The following is a 21,813-nucleotide window of genomic DNA, read 5'->3' as shown; positions in this document are numbered from 1 at the left end:
CGTGCCTGGAAATAAACTGAATTCAGGCGAGTCCATCAAGTCAAAAGAGTAAAACTAAAATACAAGTACCAATTTAATATTCTGAAACTGATCCAGGCTACATGAAATCCCACACAAGTCAGTTTCTTTTTTTAAATATATGAACTTGATTAGATGTGTGCCATTTTATCCAAGATGAAGATTTTCATCCAAATACATGAAACTGTGTGCAACACACCTTCAAGACAATTCAACTCAGGCAGAATAATTTTTGCACAATTCAAGTTGTGGTTTGGATACATCTTTAATGGCCACATTACAATCTGAAATGCAGAGAGACGAGCACCAAGCTTTTAGAAGCCAAGAATAAAAACCCAAATTCAGATTGAAGGAGCCAGTCTGCAAGATGATCACTTCCTGTTGGAAAGAGGAAAAATTTTTTATATATATATATATGACTTAGTGCAGTTAGAGGATAAATATTGAAATCTAAGAAGTAAACCCTCACCTTTGATACATCATGAATCTCCTTCAGTGATGGTAAGTGGTCCCAGAACTGCTTTTTGTATTATTCCATGCGTCCCTATTTGAAGAAAAGTCTTAGTACAGCACAATGAGACCAGTTTAATACAGCAGAGGTTTAGTAGATACCTGACACTGTACTCCTCATCCACCTGGACCTGCAGCTGGAGTCACAGCAGTCACAAAGAGTGCTATCTGCAGGGTTATCCAGCAGCTCCCAGCTGGGTTGATCAAGATTGGGTAAAGGATAAAAAGATCTTTAGCAATAAATTATTCAAAGTTGTTACACAAGACTTGAATTCAAGCTTGTTGCAAACTGTTTGCTTTTAAAAAAATAAAGCCTTTAGCTGGATAAACCATCCAGTTTAGAGCAGCATGTTTACCCATGGTCTTTGTTGTAGTGGCAGGCCTTCTTGGTGTTGTCCAGACCAGCAGGGTCCCAAGCAACTAGTTTGCAGTGAATAAACACCTGTCAAGCAGAGATAAGTGAGGCAAGGCACAGGAGTTGTTTCCAGCAGTTAGACAATTTCAGTTTTCAAATTAAGCCTTGCAATATAATGATAATTATTTACCTCTTCTCCAAGAGCAAACCTAAAGGCTTGCAGGGACAGGTGGATCTCTGATGAGTTTTGCCTTGGTTCAAATTTTGAGCGTGATGTCTTACTGTCCACAAGACATCTGTATGGTTAGAGAAAAAAAAAAAATTAATTAGAACTGCAAAAAAACAAATACGTTAAGTAGTCAGTGCTCATTGGTAGTGTAACCAGAGTACCCCTTATTGGTGATTATCGGGTATATACTGCTCTCAGGCAGCAGCTCTGGTGTGGTAGCCGCTACGCATTCCTCAAGCAGCAGCAGCAAGGGCTGATGGCTCTTCTGTGCCACACTAGCCATGATTGGGATAAAGGAGCCCAGAGGAAAACTAGTACTCTCAGCAGGGCCTGAGAAGTCACCTACAGCAGTAGACAGACAAGTCATGAGGTTACAGGGGTCACTGTGAGAAGTCTGCACTGGAGTCAGGTTTCACACCCACCGTTCATCAGTCCGATGTGGAACACTAAAGCTTCTTGACCATATGTGTTGAACACTGGGTCATAAATCATAGGGTACCAGTCTTTGGGCCTGCACAAGACGAAGCAGAATGAGTAGAGCTCGCTTACGCTGAACAGTCAATACTGATGTTGTACAAACACCCACCTCTCATATGCACAGACTACTGGGTGAGAGATGGGGAGAATATGGGAGTCAGGAAAGGAAAAGTAGGTTAGATCGTTGGTGTATGTCAGCTGATCCCCAGTGACCTATGAGAGAGGGACAAATGGCACCATGCTGTAGTAAATATAGCCACTTCACAAGTTGCAGGTAGAAGTATGCTGCTCACCATCCTCCTGAAGTTGCAGTCGTTGAAATCCACATTGAAAACGGCCTCCCTGTCCGTGAAGCTGGTGGGGAAGCAGCTCCCCAGGCGAAAGAGGGAGGGATCGGCCTGGGATCTGCTCTCCGTCCACACCAGCGTCACAGAATCAGTCCTGCAGTCCAGTTTCATGTCTACACAGGACGCAGCACAAACATGTCAAGTTTCTCCTCAGAAAACAGCCCAAGCTAAAGACGATCAGTTGCTCCATTATTACCTGCATGTACTAACGTGGCAGCTGCCAGGCTCAAAAGCAGCGCACCTTGCCAAAAGAAAGCCATCATGACTGAACACCCACTCCGATTACTGTGGGAGGTTTTATTCCTTCTGACTGGGGGGGCTGTCAATCAATCAAGGAAAACACTTTCACCTGGTGTGTGTCGTACAGCTCAGGCGCAGCTGCCGTCAGCCCAATCACAACAAGCAAAGTGTGACATCACACCTGTGGTCATCCATGTTTTATTAGACCCATGTCATTTTGATGTGGTACAGCTCGATCAGTGGCGTGCTAACAAAGATGTATATAATATAAACTCCAAGGCCACCAAGCAACCTCAAATTCATTTTCTTTACCGCTACCCTTGTAACCATGCTGCAGGTAGTAAATACAGAGGGTCATTTTTTACTAGATCAACACTTGCCCTTGCACTCAGGTCTAATCACAATTGATAGAAAACTCACACAGCATTTAATTGCAGGCAAAAGCAGCCAAAGTCAGATTCTTCAGTCAGAATCTTTTTAATGAAAGAAATCACAGAGACCGACAATTTTAGTTGTACCACTTTTATGAGCCCTGTGTATAATAAGACCACAATTCAAGGAGGTTTATGATCCACAGCTAGAGCTTGAGGAAAAATGGCTACATCCTCTAAATCATAGCATCCACTAGGTCCAGGGACCCGGAGGCCACATCGCAATTGATTGTAAATCAGAGTCTACACACACATTCAGGTTTTCCTTTGGGAATCCAAAAAAAAAAAATTCAGTTTGTGAATCAGGTGCCTTGACATGGCAAACAATGTGTGAGTAAAAGTGATGAATAGGGACAAGTTACGGGTTTAAAAGTCAACATTTAACACATGGACCACAGGTAGTGTAGCAGGTTACAGCTCAGGCCCAGGATATGCATGACTGTAGGACTTTCAGATAAGTCTGGATAATTTTTTTCCTACTTAAACTTTAAGTCAACCCATTCCCTGGACTTATGACTTAGAATGTCTAGAGAAGAACTTCTGTGGTGAAAAGCAGCAGCGCCAAGTGCTAGTGGCTAATGATTCGTACCAGTATTAAACAGGAGAAAGACACTGTACAAATAAACCTGGTGTAAACGTCTGATTCAGTTTTTATTGCAGAGGGTTTAAGATGGATTCATGATGTCATGTGGTCATCTTTAGTTCTCATGTCCAGCGTCTAACAGGACCACGATGATCACCCTGCAGGACGCTGCTTGGACAGACGCCTTTCATACGTTGTGGGTCTTTGAGTCAGATGGATCCACAATGATCAGGGGTCCCAACACAGAACTGTAACTGAAGCCATGGGACTCTAAATGGGAGGGGGAAAAAAGACAATTTGAATGACTTCACGAGGTAAAAGTAAAGCCTAAAAATTCAAGCTAGGAACATTTTAAAATACCCCGTTCGATTCCTCTTTTGAAGCGAGACTTGCAGGTATAGTCACAGCAGTTACAGAGGGAGTTCCGAGAGGGGTCATCAAGTAGTTCCCATCTGAGAAAGGAGCAATCACAGAGGGTCATTACGAGCAAATCATTCCGTTTTAACTGTCATTAACTGTCTCTCCTCTCTCCTCCAAGTTTCATAATAAGGAAACACGGCATCCGCTGTATTGAACTCTCAAGAAAGCGAAACATGATTACCTCCCATTTTCCCTTATATAGTGGCACGCTTTCTTGCTTTCGTCAAGAATCTCAGGATCCCACGCAACCAGTTTGGAGTGAATGTACACCTGAGGAGCCCAGAAAATTGTTAATTTGTTATCCACAAAAATTCTTCATAGCAGTTACTCTTTACCCCCTCACCTCCATTCCGACACCAAGCTTGAAGGACTGAAGGTAAAGGATGATTGCAGACGAGTGATACCGGGGGAGGAACACAGAGTTTCCCCTCATGCTGTCCAAAAGACACCTGAAATTTTAAATCCCACATTAGCAACTTCTCTTCTGGAACGATCAGCGGAAAGGCGACTCTGCGTCTGAATCCTACCCGTTGTTGCTGATGATGGGGTAAACCTCGCTACCAGGGTGCAGCTCCGGTGTCGTGGCTGCCACACATTCCTCCATGAGCAGCAGCAAGGGTTGATGGGACTTCTGCTCCACTGCTGCCCATATTGGCATGAACGAGCCCAGGGGGATGACATTTGTCTTTGCTACACCAGTTAATTGCTCTGTAGAGACATTTGAAAAGGCTTGGGTTGAGTCTTTGAGTGCCCTTGTCTTGTATTTGTTACATTGGGGGGGGGGGCTCACCGTTGAGGAGAGCCATGTGGAAGACCAGGCCCCCTCGGCCAGCAGAAACACCTGATCCAGGGTTCAGGAAAGGAGGAATGAACCCGTCAGGCCTGAAATATGACAGGAATGTTTTCTCAGCTCACATCTCAGCTTTAAACTGGAATTTAATTCAAAAGGACACTCTACCTTTTATAAACACACTCAATGGGATGCGTAAAGGCGGCTGGTTTGGGCTTTGCTTGCGGTCTGTAAGTCAGTTCACTTTTATAAAGAAGATGTTTCCCTTTCACCTGTGGGGAAAACAGGTTATTAAGACACTAAAAGAGGCTGGAAAGTATTTTGGACATATGTAGCAGTTACATTACCTGTCTTTTAAATTTGCAGTCATCAAACTGGTAGTCGAAATGTGCTTCTCCCTCTCCGGTGGGCAGAGTATCCAACTTAGATGGCATACAACTTCCCAGGAAGAGACGAGCCGCATGTGGCACCAACTCTGCGTTGATCCTCCATGTGATTCTGACAGAGTCTTTTGCACAGACTACTTTGATACCTGCAAACAAATGATATCAGAGGATATTTGACTCTGTACAAAAGACATTTAAACAAAAGTAAAAGGTTGACACATTTCTACGTGCACGTACTTGCATTAGCAACTGTTGTTGCAAAAACAGCCAAGATTATCACACCTAGGCAGCGATGAGTCACCATGACTGAATGATCCTGTGCACATTGGAAGTGACACAATTAGTAGACTTCCTGTCAAATTAGCTGAATGATCAACATCTGTGTGAAAGTAGGGGAGCTCTACTTATGCTGGGGTGTTTTTGTGACAACAATCAGATGCAGAGGGGGAATTCTTTTACTCTATGGAACATATTTGAAAGCTACTTACTTTAGCGACTGATATGTTCATACAAAACATGATCTGTTTAAGAAATATTACAATAATTCAGATTAAACAATTTAAATGTTGAAATGATCTCCACCATATCCAGCTACAACATTAGACTGCTTGCATTCACTGCATCAATAATAATGATCCAATAATGGAATAACACTCTGAACTTTTATTTAGTTTAATACTTTCAGACTTTTACTTTGGTAAAATCTTACTTGTAGTGGAGTATTTTCACAGCAGGATGTTGCTACCTTTAGTTATACTTTTTCTTAAGAGAAGAGTCTAAATATTTCTGATTTTAAAAAAGCTAAAAGCTGCCGTGAGCTTAGAAATAGCTGATTGTGTGTTTTTTTTTTTTAATAACAGCGGAACCTCTCGCCGTGGTCTGACGCGGTCATGTCCGGAGCGTTTAGCGTGGTACACAGGAAGTAAATTCAAGTCAGTCAGACAAGTAGGCTGTAATTCGCTTGTGATTCAAGTGTTTTGGTTAGCAAACAAGGTCGTATCATTTCTAATTGTAGTACATTGATTATTCAACATGCTGATCAAAGTGAAGGTAAGGGCGCACTTTAATCTGTGCTAACACTTAGCTGCTGTTGTTGTAGCCCGCTAACAACTCTGACCGGTTCGCTAATTTACCTCTGGGCCGGGTGCCGCTAACTTATTATATTACACAACTTATTATAACTTCCACGTATCTCAGTCTGTGCTGAGACTGTTTTGATTTCTGCCTGCTGTTTGGGTTCACTGTGGGGAGGAGCTGCTAACTAGCTGTTAGCATGTTGCTCAGTAGCCGTTATTTGATAGCTGAGATCATCAAAGCACGTAAATATATTCATTGACCGGTGTCACAGCAAAATGTGTCACTTTTGAGATTCTGTGGACTTCGAAGATAAACTAGACAATAGAAAGCAGTTCTGTCCACCGGTTTGTGCTTTTGCAAGGACTGGTTAATCTAGTGATCGATCATTAGGGGCGACTATTAGTCAAAATGCCAGCCCCTCTATTAGGATTTCTACCTCTTGTTTGATTTATATCTTTGTAAAGTGGATGTCATTGAAGGCGCCACTGGGCATCTTCACTATTTTCTGATGTTTTGTAGTTAACCATAAATCTATCAATCGAAAACATTGGATGAATTAATCAAAGAAAAGTAATCATTAATTGCAGAGCAAGCTATCACAGTTACACCCGATGGCAACCCCCCCCCCAACAACTGTCAAAATAGAAACATCTGCAGTAGCAATGTAACAGATATTTCTGATAATGTTAGAGAATTTGAGGCAAAACTTATGAAAATCAGTCTTTTTTTTCCTGTGAATTCTGCCTTTTGTACACTGAAGAGTTCTGTTGCAGACCGTATGTGTCATTTCAGAAAATAAGCAGGCGTTGATGTAATCACGTTAACATTATTGACATTATGTTTCAGACACTCACTGGAAAAGAAATAGAGATCGACATTGAGCCCACAGACAAGGTGAAACACAATTGTTCCTATGAGAAAGAAAAACTACACACCAACCGGTTTACCGTTGGCTCTTAAGGCACTGTTGTTTCTAAATGTGGTGTTTTTGTGTAAATGAAGGTGGAGCGAATTAAAGAAAGGGTGGAAGAGAAGGAGGGGATCCCCCCGCAGCAACAGAGACTCATCTACAGTGGAAAACAGATGTAAGTGCGTGTGTGGCGTTATTCTGCAGCAGCTTACTTCTCCACAGGTCTTCTCTAAAGCATCTCGTGCCCTCTCCTGTGCTCCTCTGCTCTCAGGAACGATGAGAAGACGGCTGCAGACTACAAGATCCAGGGAGGCTCAGTGCTCCATCTTGTGTTGGCGCTAAGAGGCGGCTCATCGCTCCACACGCCCTGCACACACCTCTCCTCCATGTCGTGAAGTTGCTGTTCAGATGGGGCCAGCTGAGTGCCAACGTTCTAGGAGTCTGTCACAGTCTAACCATGTTGCAGCACAGAGATCTGAAACCCCCCCACGCTCCCCGGCCCACGCAAACAAGTTAAATCAACCAACAACAGCAAAAAAAAGAAAAGTGAAAAAAAAGGACGTTCAAATTCCTTTGTAGATGTTTTTTTTTGTAAACCCACATTGGCTTTCTGAGTTTTGACCAGTTGATGAAGGCACCCATGCAGTACAAAAGACAGTTTGAGAACACTGTGGTCTTTTTGCTTGTGAATAAATGCTGAAGTTAATGTAAGCGTTGTCCTCTAACACACACAGACACACACAGACACACACAGACACAAACACACACACACACACACACACACACACACACAGTATGAAAAGTCACTGCTAAGGATTCTGAAAACTGATTTTTATTAGAAAATGACATGAAACCAAGATTTAAAGTCAGTTTATCCAACTGACAGAGTACTCATCCTGGTCTTTACAGCTTCGTTAAGGTAGTGATCTGAAAACAGTCTGGTATAGGTTGCATTGAAATCCACAGAGCACCATTGCTGACATCCAGTGTCTGGAGTGGTCAGTGATTATGAGAAGAGTTGTCAAATCAAGCTGATACACGTGTTTCACAGCCCACTTTTGTCCTCCAACAAAGGGCTGTATTAGGTTCTTTAAATACTCATTGTGCTCATATACTTAATATGTAAAATATACATCTTTTAGACAGTATCATGCCCATCTTTCTTCATTTATCACTATACAAGCTCTTAAGAAAATAAAATAACTCAGGGGGGGCCCTCGTAAACAGAAGGCAAGGAGAGACTGGTCAGGACAAGCAAGTGGTGCTTGAATGGGAAAAATAAAAGCATGTTTATATGATAACACCACTCGCATTTAAAAGAGTTCCTGGGCATCCGGAATTAAATGTTATTGTATTATTTAGTACATGAGAAAGCCTCAGTTCTTGAGGGGGTGAAAGGCACGGGGGAATTAATTAGGAGGTGGGTAGAGCATTTTATAATTGTAGTGGGTCGTGAGCAGCTTTTTTTTTTTTAGCTGCTTTTCAAAGTGAAGCTGGTGAAGGCAAATATTTCATGTAGGAAATCACTTCAAATGGGAGCTAAAAACTAGTGCTATGTGAGGACAATTGATCTTGTTCATATTGGCCGACAGGAACCACATGAAAGGAAATATTAATGCACTGGAACATCAACTACAATCGGTTTTAGTGGCTTTAAAAAAATCCTGAATGGTATGACATTTCTAAGACAATTGTCATTGCAAAAATCCCAGAAAACGACTGTTCTAGTATTTCCTTATTATACCGGCGTATTCCAATGCATTAGTCATTTACACCTGGAGTCCAGATGCGGGAAACTATGCAAGTGTGATTTCTTGTGAAAGAACAGTGTTCTTCAGCCGTAAAAACGGCAACAACATCAGAGATTTAAGAAACAGCAGCTTGGACTGTAGTGTAGAGGGTGTGACAGCAGAGAAATAACCTTCTGTCAGTGATGGCCGATGCCTGCTGACTCATCCACAGACTGCTGTCATAGTCCTGCTGGACTGAGCGGCCTCTGTCAATGGCTGGCAGCACTGAGTCAAGGGAAGGAGTCGATCTGGACTGTGTCCTGAAAGGCCGATCCTTCCCTGGAGTAAGAAATCCGGATCCTCATCTTCAGGTTCACCTGGAGGGGGAGGAAGGATTCACGTGGTGTGATGCAGCTCTGCTTCAAACGGGGTGGGAGTAACAGAGTGAGACGTGGACCTGGCATGTGGCGCCTGCAGTATTGTTGGCAATGATGTATTGTTCTCACCAAACACAGCAAGCAAGAGGTTTGTAGGAGTGAAGTGAAAATTTGGAGATAGAGTGTGAAGATTAAGTTTGACGCATTTGTCGCAAATGGATGTAACTTTTACAACAGAAAGTTTGATTTACAGGGGGATTACTTTCTCATTTGTTCATGATGGGTCATGCTCCTGACTGAATCAGAGCTTTGTGTGTGTGTGTGTGTGTGTGTCACGCCCACCTGGTTTGGGTTGTTGAGGACTACCATCTGGGTCACCTTAGCTGTGCCTCGTGCAGGAAGGGAGTCCCCACTGGGGGCCTTCATGTGTAACTGGACACTCTGGGGGGGAGATCAAATGGAACTTTGAAGTTTAAAGCACCAAAACACACGCATGTTGTTCAGGTCTGTTTACTGCACTGCTGCCTACCACTGACAACATGCCTGCGGCTAAAGCTGACACCATGCGAGCAACACAGGCTGGATGAGTGTGTAGAGGGGGCAGTTGTGGCACAATATGTGTGTGTGCTACAGCACTGAAAATAAGGAAGTACAAAAGTCAACAGCAACAGAGAAAGCTTTCTTGCTTATTCACAAACCTTAGGCACCGCGGCCTGCAGGGTGAAGCTGCTGATGTCTGACTCAGTGCTGTTGGAGGCTGTTAGTGTGACAGTCAGGCCCAAGTCTGAATGCTTCTCACAATGTAGTGTCAAAGTCACACCGTCTTTATCGTACACCGTGGGAGCTATGGAGAACAGATATTATGAAATGTTCCATTAGTTTCAAACCAATGTTGTGCAAAAAAAAAACAAAACAAAACATCAACACTGGGGGAGATTTAAGGAGATTATCCGCTGGCCTGATTCAGAGCAGTTTCAGTCCCCTTAATATTGCATTCTCTAGCTCCATTTGCTAAATAATTTCCTCTGTCTTGTTGCTGTCGCTCTCCAAAACCTTTCCAGTCTAAACTAGTTGGTGTGTTCATGTGTGTGTCTGGTGGTCACACACCTGGTGCCAGGGGTGCAGGCTCTAACCCTCCCAGCAGATCCAGGAGGTCTCCTCCAGCAGTGCTGGCTGTGTTGGTGGGCAGACCAGGACCAGCTGTACCTCCTGGTGCTGGGCTGGGCTGCAGAGTCTCCTCAGAGCCTCCCAGCAGGTCCAGGAGGTCGCACACCTGAGGAAAAAGAGGAGGACAGAGGAGGAGGAAAGTGCCGCTGTGAATATACACCCGAGCCGAACACACTGCTCTACATATTCAAAGCTACTCTTTCAAACGGACAGTGAGGCTGTGTGAACGTTATTTGAATGTGCACGTATCTGAAGTGAACAAACTTCATCCGCTCAGATTTTTTCAGAGTTTGCAGGGTGCTTTAACAAACATACCCATAACACTAGAGAAGAGGACAGCTCGGAATAATGATTCAAATCAAACTTCTGTGGCATTAAGTTGAAAGTCTACAGTTGTATCCTCGCCTCTACATTATGTATTTCACCAGAACACTGCAGTTACATTGGTTCACTGAACTTTTCATTTGAATAGATGCATGCGGAGAAAATGGGCCCTACTACTGCTGTCCACCTCGTGCCCCTCAGTAAATAAGAGACCACTACTTGTTAGCCCAGAACAGAGGGTGTAATAATGTAACACTAAGATATTCATTCAAATCAGCCCATCACAGAACAAAATGGCCTTTATCCCATTAGGCAGGTATTTTAGGGTCAAAAGCTGCTTACTTTTGACACTGTTAAACGACTCCACTTTTGCAGTTTGAAGCCTGCACTTTGCCTGAGCACTGTGCTTCACACTCTGGTTCAAAGAGTCAGCTTGGAGCGTGACCTGATGTTTGAAATATTATCAGTAATATCCTGAAAATCAACAAGTGATCAACGAAACTGGGATAGGAAAATCTAGACGGAGGTCATATAGTCTGGTCTTGACTAGTTTGCTGTCATGTCCCATCTCTCTGAGCCGTCGTTGTGCACCTGGTTAGCAGGTTGCTGAGACAGCAGTGGCTCTCCCTGCTTGACGGCGGCTGGCTGGACGTCCTTGATGGGCTCCCCTATTGACTCTCCGTTGGTGTGACCTGGGGAGTTCTTTTCGATCACAGGCATCCTCTCCAGCACTGCTGCCCTGCACAGAGAGGGATCATCTAAGCTTTTAATGGCCACAAAAACCCATAGTGTCTACTATCAGTAGTAAAGATCCTCAATACTGTAATCACAACATAGAATATCACACGACTTCATAAAGAAAAGGAAAAGCTGACTTGGTCATCGTGCTGTTACCTCATGTGGTCATATTTTTTGAACAGAGCATTGTATTCAACTGCCCTCTGCTGGAGCTCCACATCTATACAGCTGCCATAGATGCTGACGATGCTTCTGATCCGACTTGCGGGGGCGGGGGGGATGAAGAGAAAGAGAAGCAGTTAGAGGACGTTTGTGAAATTACTGAAACAAATGAGAACAACCCCTTGTAATTTGTCCAATCAGGCCTAAACGGGTATTATTATGTTCTTTTTGAGTTACTAAATAAAATCAGTAAATCAGACTCGTTGCCACTTGAAACTCGCCACAGTGACAGTGTATCCAGCCACTGTGTGCTGTGAGTGACAGAGGTGTTTCTTACTCCACATTATCGGTGATGCGTGTGCTCAGTTTCATGGTGGCAGTGAGAGCAAAGCCTCTGGTTGCCGGGGCCGACATGTGGGACTGCAGGACCGTTTCCAAGGCGTCCAGGACGTCGTCCTCAGTGACCTGATCGAAAAACGTGCCAGTGCAGGGTATGAAAGCTGCCATCACTAATACGATTTGCAACAGGTAGAGCTATTACTTCTCATGCTAACTAATCCCCCATTTTTTCCAATCCAGCTGCCACTGCACTAGAAAATGTAAAATAATGTATTTAGAACGGGAGATGTAGGAAACTTTCATGATCTAGCAATGGGTTGAGTCACTACTCCAAATATTTAGTTGTATTCTACTGTAAAGTGTTTTGTGCTCCCTGTACCTGGACCGGCTCAGTCTCCTGACACTCTCCTCTCAGCAGCAGGTCTCCGTACTCTCCTATACACCAGCATGCCACCTGCACCAGGGGTTGCTGCACATGCAAATGTTACATTAGTTTCACAGTAAAATGTGATCATAGTATAATGCTTTATGTTTTGGGGGAGACTGACTTGCTGGTCAGCATAGCAGTCTGAAACATCACAGAGCCGAATTCAGTGCAAGTTAATGTGGTGGAAGATGGGTAACTGCAACGCGCTGCAGATGAGTGCATGCTCATCTGACTAGGCTCCAAAAATAAACCCGGTTGCGTCAGCCAGTTTCAAACCGTTCTCACCAAACCAGCTTTGTCTGGTTTAAGACTGACAGAGTCTTCTTTTAACGGAAATGCTGGAACATCTCAAGTTTTACTCTTTTCGCTGTGCTTCGCGATTTTACTCGGAAAAGATGGTGTGGAAAATTGTGTTACTGTGGCTTATCTGAAATATTTGAGATCTGAGCAGCAAGATTTGAAGCCTAAATCAAACTGGTTGTAGCATCAGGTTTTGAACGTGACAATTTAAAACAGTAACTGTTTTTGACAGTGGATATTTCTGGGATGTCATTAGGCTTTGGGATCTAGGATGGATTCAAAGCCAGGATATGTGATCATTATAGGCTAAATCAGCTGCACTGTGTATGTATGTGTGTGTGTGTGTGTGTGTGTATGTGTGTGTGTGTGTGTGTGTGTGTGTGTGTGTGTGTGTGTGTGTGTGTGTGTGTGTGTGTGTGTGTGTGTGTGTGTGTGTGTGTGTGTGTGTGTGTGTGCAATGTATGCAAGCCCTGGACTAGCAGACCAACGTCTGATCATTCAGGCTTATGCTTCTCTTTACTATATTTGAAGTCTTTGGCTTTGAAGTCAAAGTCAGTGTTTGGATGGTTTTGTCCTGACACCTGTTGCGAGGCTCCTGTTCTTTTTTCAACATTTAGGTTTCCTTTATAGCTTATGGAGGGAAATGTTTGGGGAGGTTGTGTATTTTTTCCAACATACAGTTGTGTTTTCTGTTGTCTTACAAACAGACGTGCACCATAATATTTCCTCGTACATGCCTAAATAAACTTGACTTAATCAGCTGTGTTGAAGCATTGATTTGTTAAAGGATGAAAAATAATTAAAAAAAAGAATTTTTTAGGTTTTGCATTCAACAGAAGACCTAAAGTATTCCTCCCAGGATGAATCTTATTACATTTTATCTCTCTGATTATTAGGCTCCGCATAGAGCAGCCCAGAGACAGATGGATGGTTTGACTGTTCATGGTCCACTGAATGAGTAAGCTGACCAACAAGCCAATCTGCTTAAAACTCACTCACACACACACACACACACACACACACACACAAACCTGGGAGATGTCAGTGAGCAGAGCCCGGTACAGCTTGTGGACGGTGTAACAGTGCAGCTCTGAGGCGTTGGTGATAAGCTGGATCAGGTTGGGCACCGTTTCATCTCTCACGTCGCCCCCTGCCTGGCAGAGTGGAGATCAGAGTCACACACTCACACCCACCAAACTCCATTACGCAGACAGCTGGCCCAAGTATGTGGGTCGCCCTACTTTTCCTCCCAGACACAATGACCTTACTTGGGGGACGTTCCCATAGCAGTTCATACACATTAAAAAGGCCATAACAAATATGGATTAGGCTTTAATTTATGCCACATCTCCCCCATTACCCTTTCTATACACTCCATTCTTTCTGGAGAACAGTGAAAAGGATTGGTGTAAGCATTAGCTCTCAGTGACCTTTACTTAGATGGAGCACAAAATGAAAAGTAAAGATACAACATAGTGCAAAATGAAAAGCATTAGTCCAGCGTTAATGGTCTATTCAGGACTTGAGGCTGCATGTATCAAAGTTTGTACACAAGAGATAAACCCCATCTCCTGTCAAACGTATCATTTACAGAATACACATTTAGTATCTCAGTGCGTACACAGCCTTCATACATGTGCCCCTGGTATCTGCAGTAAGATAAGAGCATTAATGATGGCAGTGGGCAACTTAAAAAAAAAAAGTTGGGAGTGACAAACTCATGTCGGAGGCAGCAGGGTGAGTGGCTCAGTCTGTATTTACCGTGGTGAGGACATGCAGGATGGTGTCAATGTGCCAGCGCTGGGAGGGCGCATACCTGACAGAGACAAAGACACACACACTCAGTGGTGTTTGAAGGCGAGTCTCACACACACACACACACACAAACACAAATCCATCTGTATCCTCTCACTTACACACAAAGTGCATCAAGTGGTAGAGGGACATACAGTAGAAACAGAGAAGGCTATTCATCGTCACAGTGCCACTAAAAGAGACGGGGGTTTCGCTGAGAGTGGAGACAGACACAGAGTGAGACATGTAGCCACATATACTTTAAGCACAGAGCCGTTTTTTGTTTCAGCTTTAAGTCTTAAACAGCTGCATCGCATTAATGCCCGCAGTATCCAACCCCAGCTTGGAACAGCAGAGCACTAGACACATTCACATGCACGTGTATGTACGTGCATAGATGCATAGAATAGTACAGATGTGTGCGTAGATACAGTGCGTGTATGTGATACAACAGAGTATGTGCACATGTACGCGTCACTCACCTATCTGCAGCGTTGAATATGCCGCTGGCAGCTTGAGAGCGGAGCTCAGGGGGACAGGAGGAGAGGAAGAGGAGCAGCTCCTTCATCATGGAGCGGATGTTGGAGGCCGACACCAGCGCCAGGGAGAGATCCAACGCGCGACTGGAGAGAACGCCAGAGAGGGTTAACGTTGGTAGTTCTAGAAATACACAAACTGAGCCTTTAAAATGAAACTGTGCTGTGGTTTTGAGTCTGGTGCCGTTTCCTCTTCATTTCATTCTGCCTTGACGCAGCTGGGATGATGCAGTTCAGTGGGTTCTGCGTGTGCTGCACCCAGAATTTGGAGAGCCAAAGTGCTTTTGGAGCAAGAGGACGCTCACATACCAACAAACTCCACCCTGCTGAAGTTTAGCGACACACTGACCTGTCAGTGCCCACAGGAGGCTGCTTTGAACTTTTGATTTGTCATCATAACTGTGCAGCAAGGAAGTCTTTCTTTAACAAAACACGAAATCAAAACTGTACTTAAAACATTCACTGCCTAGTTTTCTAGTGAGTTCGGATAAAACATGGTGCAAGTAATTAATATTTGTCCCACTCTCACTAGCTGCTATGTACTAGTTGATGTGCGTATATCTTCCAATGCTAAGGTGCGTTGAGACAGCAAGACATTGGCGTCGATGCATCTGCTGTTGCTAAACAAAACGTGCCGCTGTGGTATACAGCAACAAGGAAGTTACATCATTAAAAAGAAGATGTGAGTTTTCTGAATTGTAAACATTAGAAATAAGATGAATGAAGAGAGACGGTCTTGGAGCAACAAAAACAAAACCTGCTATATTAATGACATATTGTTCAGAAATCCCTCTATCATAAGCTACAACAGGCTCTATTTGGCTGTGTGAGGAGTTTAAAGAAAGTATTCAGCATCAGCCTGCTCTGTATGTTACAGATAGAGAGATCAGGAAACAGTTGCTGCTGCTGTTGCCAAATCAAAACACAGAGCATCGATGTTGCCGGCTGGCTGACACAATGGCAACTGTTCGCACCTTTGCACAGCACTTATGTATCATCTTGCTTTGTGGTATCGTGAAGGGGATGCTGTGTTAATCAATACAGAAATTCATAAAGCTTTAAATCATTACTTTTGGCGAGAGCATCACGAAATGTGTCAAACATAAAATAAAGAAATGACACACTTTTAGAGAGGTTTCTGACATTCAGGAAAACCTATCTCCACTTCAAAATGAACTGATCCCTGAACACTCACGTGAACTTGAAAAAAAAGTTCTATTTAAAATCATGTTAGCAGACTCTCTCTAAACACACATTAAGGGGTGACATTGAAAAAGCATGACCTCAATGTGTCAGCGTTACTGAACATCTGAGGAATAACAGCTGTGCCCGACAGGCAGGGAAGAGGTGATAGTTACCGCTTGACAGAAGCGTCCTGGTCCTTCAGGCAGTCCACTATGGTTCCCCGGTGGCGCTGCACTGCGTTGTGATCCGACCCAACAATCTTTTGAAGAGAGATCATGGCGATGTACCTGCACGTGCATTCAGGACAGCCAGAAAGAAGGACATATGTTTTAAGCTTCATATTGAATTAGCATGACAGGCTGAGGGTGAACTGAATTCACTGATGTCTTGGTTTTTTTTTCTCCTTTTATTAATTATAGCTTCCTAACCATTAACCAATAAGGATAAATAACAGTGCTGTACAAACTTTTTCAACTTGGCAAGATAAATAATTCATCTTTCCACTTGGGATGTCTCATGAACCGATCAAGTATTTATGTGTGCACAGGAGAGACGCTATCCAGCCGGGCAGGGTTCTCAGGAATAAACCAGTCCTATTACTGTCACACAGCCACAGACAGACTGAGGGGCCCCGCAGGTAAAAACCAGACAGGCCTGCCCGGCCACACGGCCCCCATGGAGACGAGTCCAAAAAATAGTAACATAACAAAACCCCAAGGAGCCTATGACAGGCCTCCACGCTGCCTAATGAAAAATGACATGTCCCAAAATTGAGAGACGGGCATTAACGCACAGACAGTGAGCGTCTGGTGTGGCTATGGAGGGATGTCTCCAGGGAAAGTGATTAGTGAGCTCAGACTGAAAACAGCCTGTTGGGAGGCTCCTCTCTCTGCCTACAGTGAGTTTAGCTGTTGGCCTTGTGGAATGGAAAAGGTGAAATGACCCAGCGAGATAAGGGAGGAAGGAGGGAAGGATGCGCGGGACAGATGTAAAGGGAGAGAGAAACAGGAATGTGGGGAGGAGGGAGGAGGGAGCGGAGAGGAAAAGGAAAACTAACCGAATGTTCCTGTCGTTGTTCAGGAGAAATCTTCCCAGGATGTTCACAGCCAGAACCTGTGGAACAGTCAAGTGAAGCACGTGTGCATTTGTTACTTAACTAGGTCACATTATTCCCCGTGTATGAATGCAGTGTTAAACACAGGGAGAAGTGCTGCCGCTCCCTCACCCTGAGGCCGCTCTCTGACTTGATGTCGAGCACGGTGAGAACCGTCTCGTACAGCACGGCGTTGCCCACAGTCTTCGTGCTGTCGGTGTTGGTCGCCACCTGCAAAGTAGGTCAAACGCACATTAGTGCATCAGTCACACAACAACAAACGTTCATTTATCTGCGAGAGATTTCTTCTCTCTACCATCAACTGGCAGAGGGGATTCACGCTTTTACATTTACTGCTTTTGACACCCAGTTTGTGCTCCAGCACACAGGAAGTGATGCGCACATGAAACAACCTGGGTGACGGACTGGAAAACTAAATTGTAGATAATGTTCTCCAATCTCTTAGAGAGGAAGATAAAATAACAACAAGGGTTATGGTCCTGTATCTATTATTAATCACTTGTACATATGAAAGTGAACACCGAACCTGAGCTAGTAGGTCGTTCATAGCGTCGCTGGCTGTTTCGTTGTGGCGGCCAAGAATCCTCAGCAACCGCAAGACGCGTACCTGAGGACGGAGGCCCGAGAGAGTGAACAGATGGACTACAAGTTATTTTGGTGCACCCAATCAGCAAATAGCAGGAGGTGGGATCTGTGTGTGCTAGTGAGAAAAGGAAGAAAAACATTAACAATTTCTAACTAGTCTGCAGCCATTTAAGACTGAGCTGAGCCATGAAGAAAGAAGAGTGCTCAACGCATCCTGGTTCACATTGAGAAAATAAAACAAGATGAAATCTGCTGATTGTTGATAGAAAATAAGAATAGAAAATGTTTCCTCTACAGTCGGTGTAATGCAGTGCAGAATTTGAGCTCCAGTAAAGCTAAAGTAAGAGCACTAAATAGAGGGGTATGATTGTGGTTAAGAGCTGAGCAGCTGCAGTGGAGTCCAGACTGACCTGTAGGAAGGGATCGCTGATTCCTGCCACGTCGTGCTCTGGAGAATAACCGGAAATTACCAGACCTTTCATGATCTGAAGCAGATCTGGCACCGTCTGAGATACACACACCACAAACATGTTACAACACAGACACAAAGACAGAGAGTGTCGAGATACAGAACTTGTCAGATCAAGAAGTGCGTATGTGTCTGTGTGTGTGTGTGTGTGTGTGTGTGGCACCTTTCTGAACCGCTCCAGTGTCTCTGGATTCTGCTCACACAGCTCAGTGATGAGCACCACAGCGCCGTGTAACACACCTACATGTGAGCAGAGGCACGAGGAAGAAGTGGAAGTCGTGAGACAAGCTTATGAAAGTCGCAGGTAAATATTATCACAAAGGCGCGCCGTGAAGGTAAATCAGCTGACCGTGGTTCTTCTCGGCGAGGAGGGACCGAGCTGCGGGGGCGAAGAGCTCCCCAAGGTCATGGACTTTTCTCACAATGTGAACAGCGCACAGCGCGGCCTGGAGGGAACAGCGGGGCACGTGGTCATCACATCATCACGACACTGAACTGTGTGATCCATCCATTCATGTCTGTCCACACTCAGACAATATAAGCAGTGAAGACTTTGAAAGTGTTAAACAAAAAGGTCTTCGTGTAGAGAAATGGAAGTGATCACTGTACTGACGCTATACTGTGTTATTCTAGGTCGCTAAGTGAAGACAGCATATTCACTGGAATAAATAATGATTATAAATAAATTATTTATCTTTAATCTATAAATAAATAATAGATTTTTCAGAGGAGTACAGAGGACTTTGTCACGTGGTGCAAACACTGCCAGAGTGACCGGAGCCCCCCCCGTCCCAGTTACGAGCCAGGGAGAGGAAGTGGAGAGGACAGACTCACACAAGTACCTCGGGGGTCCAAGTTAATAAAAACACATTATGTGTTCACATGTTTGGCCAATAAAGCTGAGTGGAGGAGCACAACGTTGGGGCCATGTGACAGCAGATGGTGCGTCAAATGTGGACGTTGCTGTGAAGAAGCTACAAATTCTAAAACTTGGGTGCTTCACACACATCTTCAGCCGGCAGAACAGAGGAGCTGTACAATCACCACAGATTCAATGTCTGACCACATGTGAAATATGAATAACTGGAGTTATGGCATTCAACGAGTTTTTTTTGTCGAACAGTATTATGTCACAGTGAAGTTGACCTTTGACCTTTTGGATATTTAATGTCATCGTTTTATCCTATTAGACATTTGTGTGAAATGTTGTCATAATTACTGTATGAATTCTCGAGTTATGGCCACAAATGTGTTTTGTGAGGTCACAGTGACCTTGATCTTTGCTCACTAGGATCTAATCCATCCGCCCTCCACTCCAAGTGGGTGTTTACATCAAATCTGAGGAAATCCCCTCATGTTCATGAGAATGGGACTCGTGGTAGGATGGACAACCCAAAAAACATTAGAATACTTTTTTTTTTTTAAACCAGCAGAGGTTCCCACCTTCTTCTTTATGTAGGAGTTGGAGGCTCGCAGCAGCCGGTCGATCTCTGGTGCCAGGTCTCTGCACATCTCAGCTGAACCCATACAGGCCAGCGTGCACAGAGCCAGAGACTGCACATACTGGTTACTGTGGGAAAGGTCACTAGAAAAAACACGCAGACACACAAAGAGAAACACACAAGTGTCAGTGTACATCTGTGTGTATTAATGAGTGAAAAAGCACTCATGTGAGAATACTCTGCATTCAGTCTTACGTGCCCTGATTCGCTTCTCTAATGTTTGCGCCCCATTTTGTCTACTGCTGTTACTCTGTTTACGTGAAGTGTACTATTGTCATTACGACGGTAAACTATTGTCCAACATATACTTATGATGTCCTACACCAACGCTGTAAATACTACAGTCCATACTCTTTCACAAGAAGTCCTCCACAATTAAACATAACTCAGAAAATGTGGTTATCTAACTCATTCAGCCCATTCAGCTTTTATAAACTGTATATGAATACACACTGTAATATAGCTGTAAGCAGATGTAGGGACATTTAACTGTCATTATTGAGACATCCATGACTGATGTACAAAGTGATAATGAATGCTTGATAACACAGCTTGTGACACAGCTGTAATCATATATAATATTATATATCTTCATGGGTCTCAACACAGTTCTAAACATGCCTGTGCAGGTTTTTTTTACCTGAGTATATGTAATCATAGTTATGTTATACTGTGTTGGTAATACGCCTGCTATGGATGCTTTTTAAAATGTAATAATTGGTGACATATGTTAATAAACACTTGACAATCTTCTATTTGAATAAATAGAGGAATAATTCTGTGTTAATGAGGCAGCAGATTGCAGGTTAAAGTGGCTCTCCCTACTTCTTGATGGAGTTGGTGATGAGCAAGCTCGCATCCTGCTTCTCATCCAGCAGCATCATGGCTCCCAGATATCCCACACGCTTCTCGCTGTAGCGAGGGCTGGCTATCATCCGCACACACTCCATCTAGTGGGAACAAAAATAACTCCTTTAAATAGAAGTCGCTTGAAATGCAGACACAACCGATGTCCTGAGGGAAAGTTTGTGCTCTTTGCCAGCTCCAACTGGAGGTCAGGGCCTGCTTCAGAGCTGCAGTCCAGGAGCTGGGGGGGATTCAGCGGCCCAGTTTCTTTGATATGAGTCCGTGATGCTGCAGACTTTGCTTGAGGGAGATAACAGCAATTAATAGTGTTATGACAGCGAATACAGCCATGAACTTTACTGAACCCAGATCCTCCAGCAGCATGTTGGCTTCTCACCCTGCCGACCCCGTTAACCCAAGAAAACCCATGACAGGCATTAGCAACCCCCTCCCCCCACCTCACCTGACCAAAGTGAGCCGGGTAGCCCAACATGTGCACGTAGAGCAGCTTGGCCAGGTTGTGCGATCGCCCCCCATTGTCGGATTGTCTGAACTGAGCTCGAATGGCGGCACACTCCCTCTGGATGACGCCCCGCTCCTCACACTGCGTCCTTGCTGACCTGATGGCCCGGATCATCTCCTGCAGGGGTACTGATGGAGACATGGCTGTGTGTGTGTGTGTGTGTGTGTGTGTGTGTGTGTGTGTGTGTATTGGTGGGTGAATGTGTGTATGTGGTGTCATAGACATGTTGAAATATGACATTAACAGAGATCTACTGGGCACAGTTGTACAGTATTTGCTTTCACTTCCTGTATCTGAAAAGCCTCCAGGTGTGTGTGTGTGTGTGTGTGTGTGTGTGTGTGTGTAACCCACGACAGGGCTGTTACTACACTGTAACACACCTTTTAAAAAACATGTTATTGTGTGTGTCATTAAAACACAATAGGACTCTCAAAAGGAGTTCAGACAACTTCAACCACATTACAAGTCTGGTCACCTGCCTGCTGCTTGTGGTTGGAGCGTGATTCTCTCCTACAGCTGAATTAATAGAAAGTTAATGTCAATTATCGAACTGCTACATCTCGCTGACGCGGTGAAAATACGTCTCAATTAACGAGTTATTACCCAGTTAGCACGACACTGCCCCAGCCGATGCTGCAGGTCGGTGAAATGAGCCGGGGGCTAGCGGAGCTAACCCTGCAGATGCTGTCAAGCCTGCCCAGTGAGAGCCTGTCGAGCTAAGGAGCTAGCTAAGTTAGCATTCCGGTGTGCCTGCGTGGGTGGTTTGAGCTCCAAAATACCCACGTACCTGTACACCGTACGGAGAGAGGCCAGTATTTAAAAAGTACACCGGTACAGCCGAACCCCCTCCAGCACACGGCAGCAGTCACTTGGCTGGAAACCCAAATACTGTGTAGCCGCGTAGAGTCAAGCGGCCACAAGG

The 21,813-nt window shown here is 44.3% G+C and overlaps 4 protein-coding genes across 4 annotated transcripts; 1 reads left to right on the top strand and 3 right to left on the bottom strand.

Annotated features, from left to right (window-relative positions):
• Positions 1 to 497: 497 nt before the first annotated feature.
• On the bottom strand, positions 498 to 2,199 carry LOC139214593 (zona pellucida sperm-binding protein 3-like). The gene is made up of 9 exons (XM_070845481.1): positions 2,133 to 2,199; positions 1,883 to 2,049; positions 1,699 to 1,802; positions 1,535 to 1,623; positions 1,274 to 1,454; positions 1,074 to 1,179; positions 885 to 970; positions 631 to 722; positions 498 to 562 (listed from the first exon to the last, which is right to left on the bottom strand). The coding sequence occupies exons 1-9, from the start codon at positions 2,197 to 2,199 to the stop codon at positions 498 to 500; spliced, it is 957 nt and encodes a 318-aa protein (XP_070701582.1).
• A 1,105-nt stretch (positions 2,200 to 3,304) lies between these two features.
• Positions 3,305 to 5,090, bottom strand: LOC139214171 (zona pellucida sperm-binding protein 3-like). The gene is made up of 9 exons (XM_070844934.1): positions 5,024 to 5,090; positions 4,748 to 4,932; positions 4,569 to 4,672; positions 4,401 to 4,492; positions 4,138 to 4,318; positions 3,954 to 4,059; positions 3,792 to 3,880; positions 3,551 to 3,642; positions 3,305 to 3,460 (listed from the first exon to the last, which is right to left on the bottom strand). The coding sequence occupies exons 1-9, from the start codon at positions 5,088 to 5,090 to the stop codon at positions 3,378 to 3,380; spliced, it is 999 nt and encodes a 332-aa protein (XP_070701035.1). The 3' UTR covers positions 3,305 to 3,377.
• A 608-nt stretch (positions 5,091 to 5,698) lies between these two features.
• Positions 5,699 to 7,479, top strand: nedd8l (NEDD8 ubiquitin like modifier, like). The gene is made up of 4 exons (XM_070845689.1): positions 5,699 to 5,836; positions 6,710 to 6,757; positions 6,866 to 6,948; positions 7,045 to 7,479. Exons 1-4 carry the CDS (start codon positions 5,819 to 5,821, stop codon positions 7,166 to 7,168), a joined length of 273 nt encoding a protein of 90 aa, XP_070701790.1. The 5' UTR covers positions 5,699 to 5,818; the 3' UTR covers positions 7,169 to 7,479.
• A 116-nt stretch (positions 7,480 to 7,595) lies between these two features.
• ap1g2 (adaptor related protein complex 1 subunit gamma 2) lies at positions 7,596 to 21,130 on the bottom strand. Its single transcript, XM_070845687.1, has 21 exons — positions 20,832 to 21,130; positions 20,348 to 20,472; positions 19,464 to 19,605; positions 18,370 to 18,466; positions 18,184 to 18,260; positions 17,962 to 18,057; positions 17,493 to 17,573; positions 17,078 to 17,176; positions 16,910 to 16,965; positions 16,026 to 16,139; positions 14,614 to 14,754; positions 14,099 to 14,153; positions 13,369 to 13,491; positions 11,990 to 12,079; positions 11,609 to 11,736; positions 11,266 to 11,370; positions 10,963 to 11,110; positions 9,988 to 10,153; positions 9,579 to 9,724; positions 9,223 to 9,321; positions 7,596 to 8,880 (listed from the first exon to the last, which is right to left on the bottom strand). Exons 1-21 carry the CDS (start codon positions 21,114 to 21,116, stop codon positions 8,794 to 8,796), a joined length of 2,460 nt encoding a protein of 819 aa, XP_070701788.1. The 5' UTR covers positions 21,117 to 21,130; the 3' UTR covers positions 7,596 to 8,793.
• Between the last annotated feature and the right edge of the window lie 683 nt (positions 21,131 to 21,813).

This window comes from Pempheris klunzingeri, chromosome 15 (genome assembly GCF_042242105.1).
Source record: "Pempheris klunzingeri isolate RE-2024b chromosome 15, fPemKlu1.hap1, whole genome shotgun sequence".
NCBI lineage: Eukaryota > Metazoa > Chordata > Actinopteri > Acropomatiformes > Pempheridae > Pempheris > Pempheris klunzingeri.
Note: the sequence above shows the minus strand (reverse complement) of the source record. Positions and strands in the feature narration are given on the sequence as shown.

Bases quoted from the DNA above. Each gene is read 5' to 3' on its own strand.
- nedd8l (XM_070845689.1), top strand. The intron at 6,758-6,865 runs GTGAAACACAAT...GTGTAAATGAAG, and splicing joins ACATTGAGCCCACAGACAAG to GTGGAGCGAATTAAAGAAAG. The intron at 6,949-7,044 runs GTAAGTGCGTGT...CTCTGCTCTCAG, and splicing joins ATCTACAGTGGAAAACAGAT to GAACGATGAGAAGACGGCTG.
- LOC139214593 (XM_070845481.1), bottom strand. From the start codon at position 2,199: ATGATGGCTTTCTTTTGGCAAGGTGCGCTGCTTTTGAGCCTGGCAGCT. The intron at 1,803-1,882 runs GTGAGCAGCATA...CCTCTCTCATAG, and splicing joins ACTGCAACTTCAGGAGGATG to GTCACTGGGGATCAGCTGAC. The intron at 1,455-1,534 runs GTGGGTGTGAAA...CTACTGCTGTAG, and splicing joins CCACATCGGACTGATGAACG to GTGACTTCTCAGGCCCTGCT.
- LOC139214171 (XM_070844934.1), bottom strand. From the start codon at position 5,090: ATGGTGACTCATCGCTGCCTAGGTGTGATAATCTTGGCTGTTTTTGCA. The intron at 4,319-4,400 runs GTGAGCCCCCCC...ATGTCTCTACAG, and splicing joins CCACATGGCTCTCCTCAACG to AGCAATTAACTGGTGTAGCA. The intron at 3,881-3,953 runs GTGAGGGGGTAA...TGGGCTCCTCAG, and splicing joins AGCTTGGTGTCGGAATGGAG to GTGTACATTCACTCCAAACT.
- ap1g2 (XM_070845687.1), bottom strand. From the start codon at position 21,116: ATGTCTATGACACCACATACACACATTCACCCACCAATACACACACAC. The intron at 17,574-17,961 runs GTCAGTCTGGAC...CTCCGTCCTCAG, and splicing joins TCAGCGATCCCTTCCTACAG to GTACGCGTCTTGCGGTTGCT. The intron at 11,111-11,265 runs GTAACAGCACGA...CTCTCTGTGCAG, and splicing joins AAAAAATATGACCACATGAG to GGCAGCAGTGCTGGAGAGGA.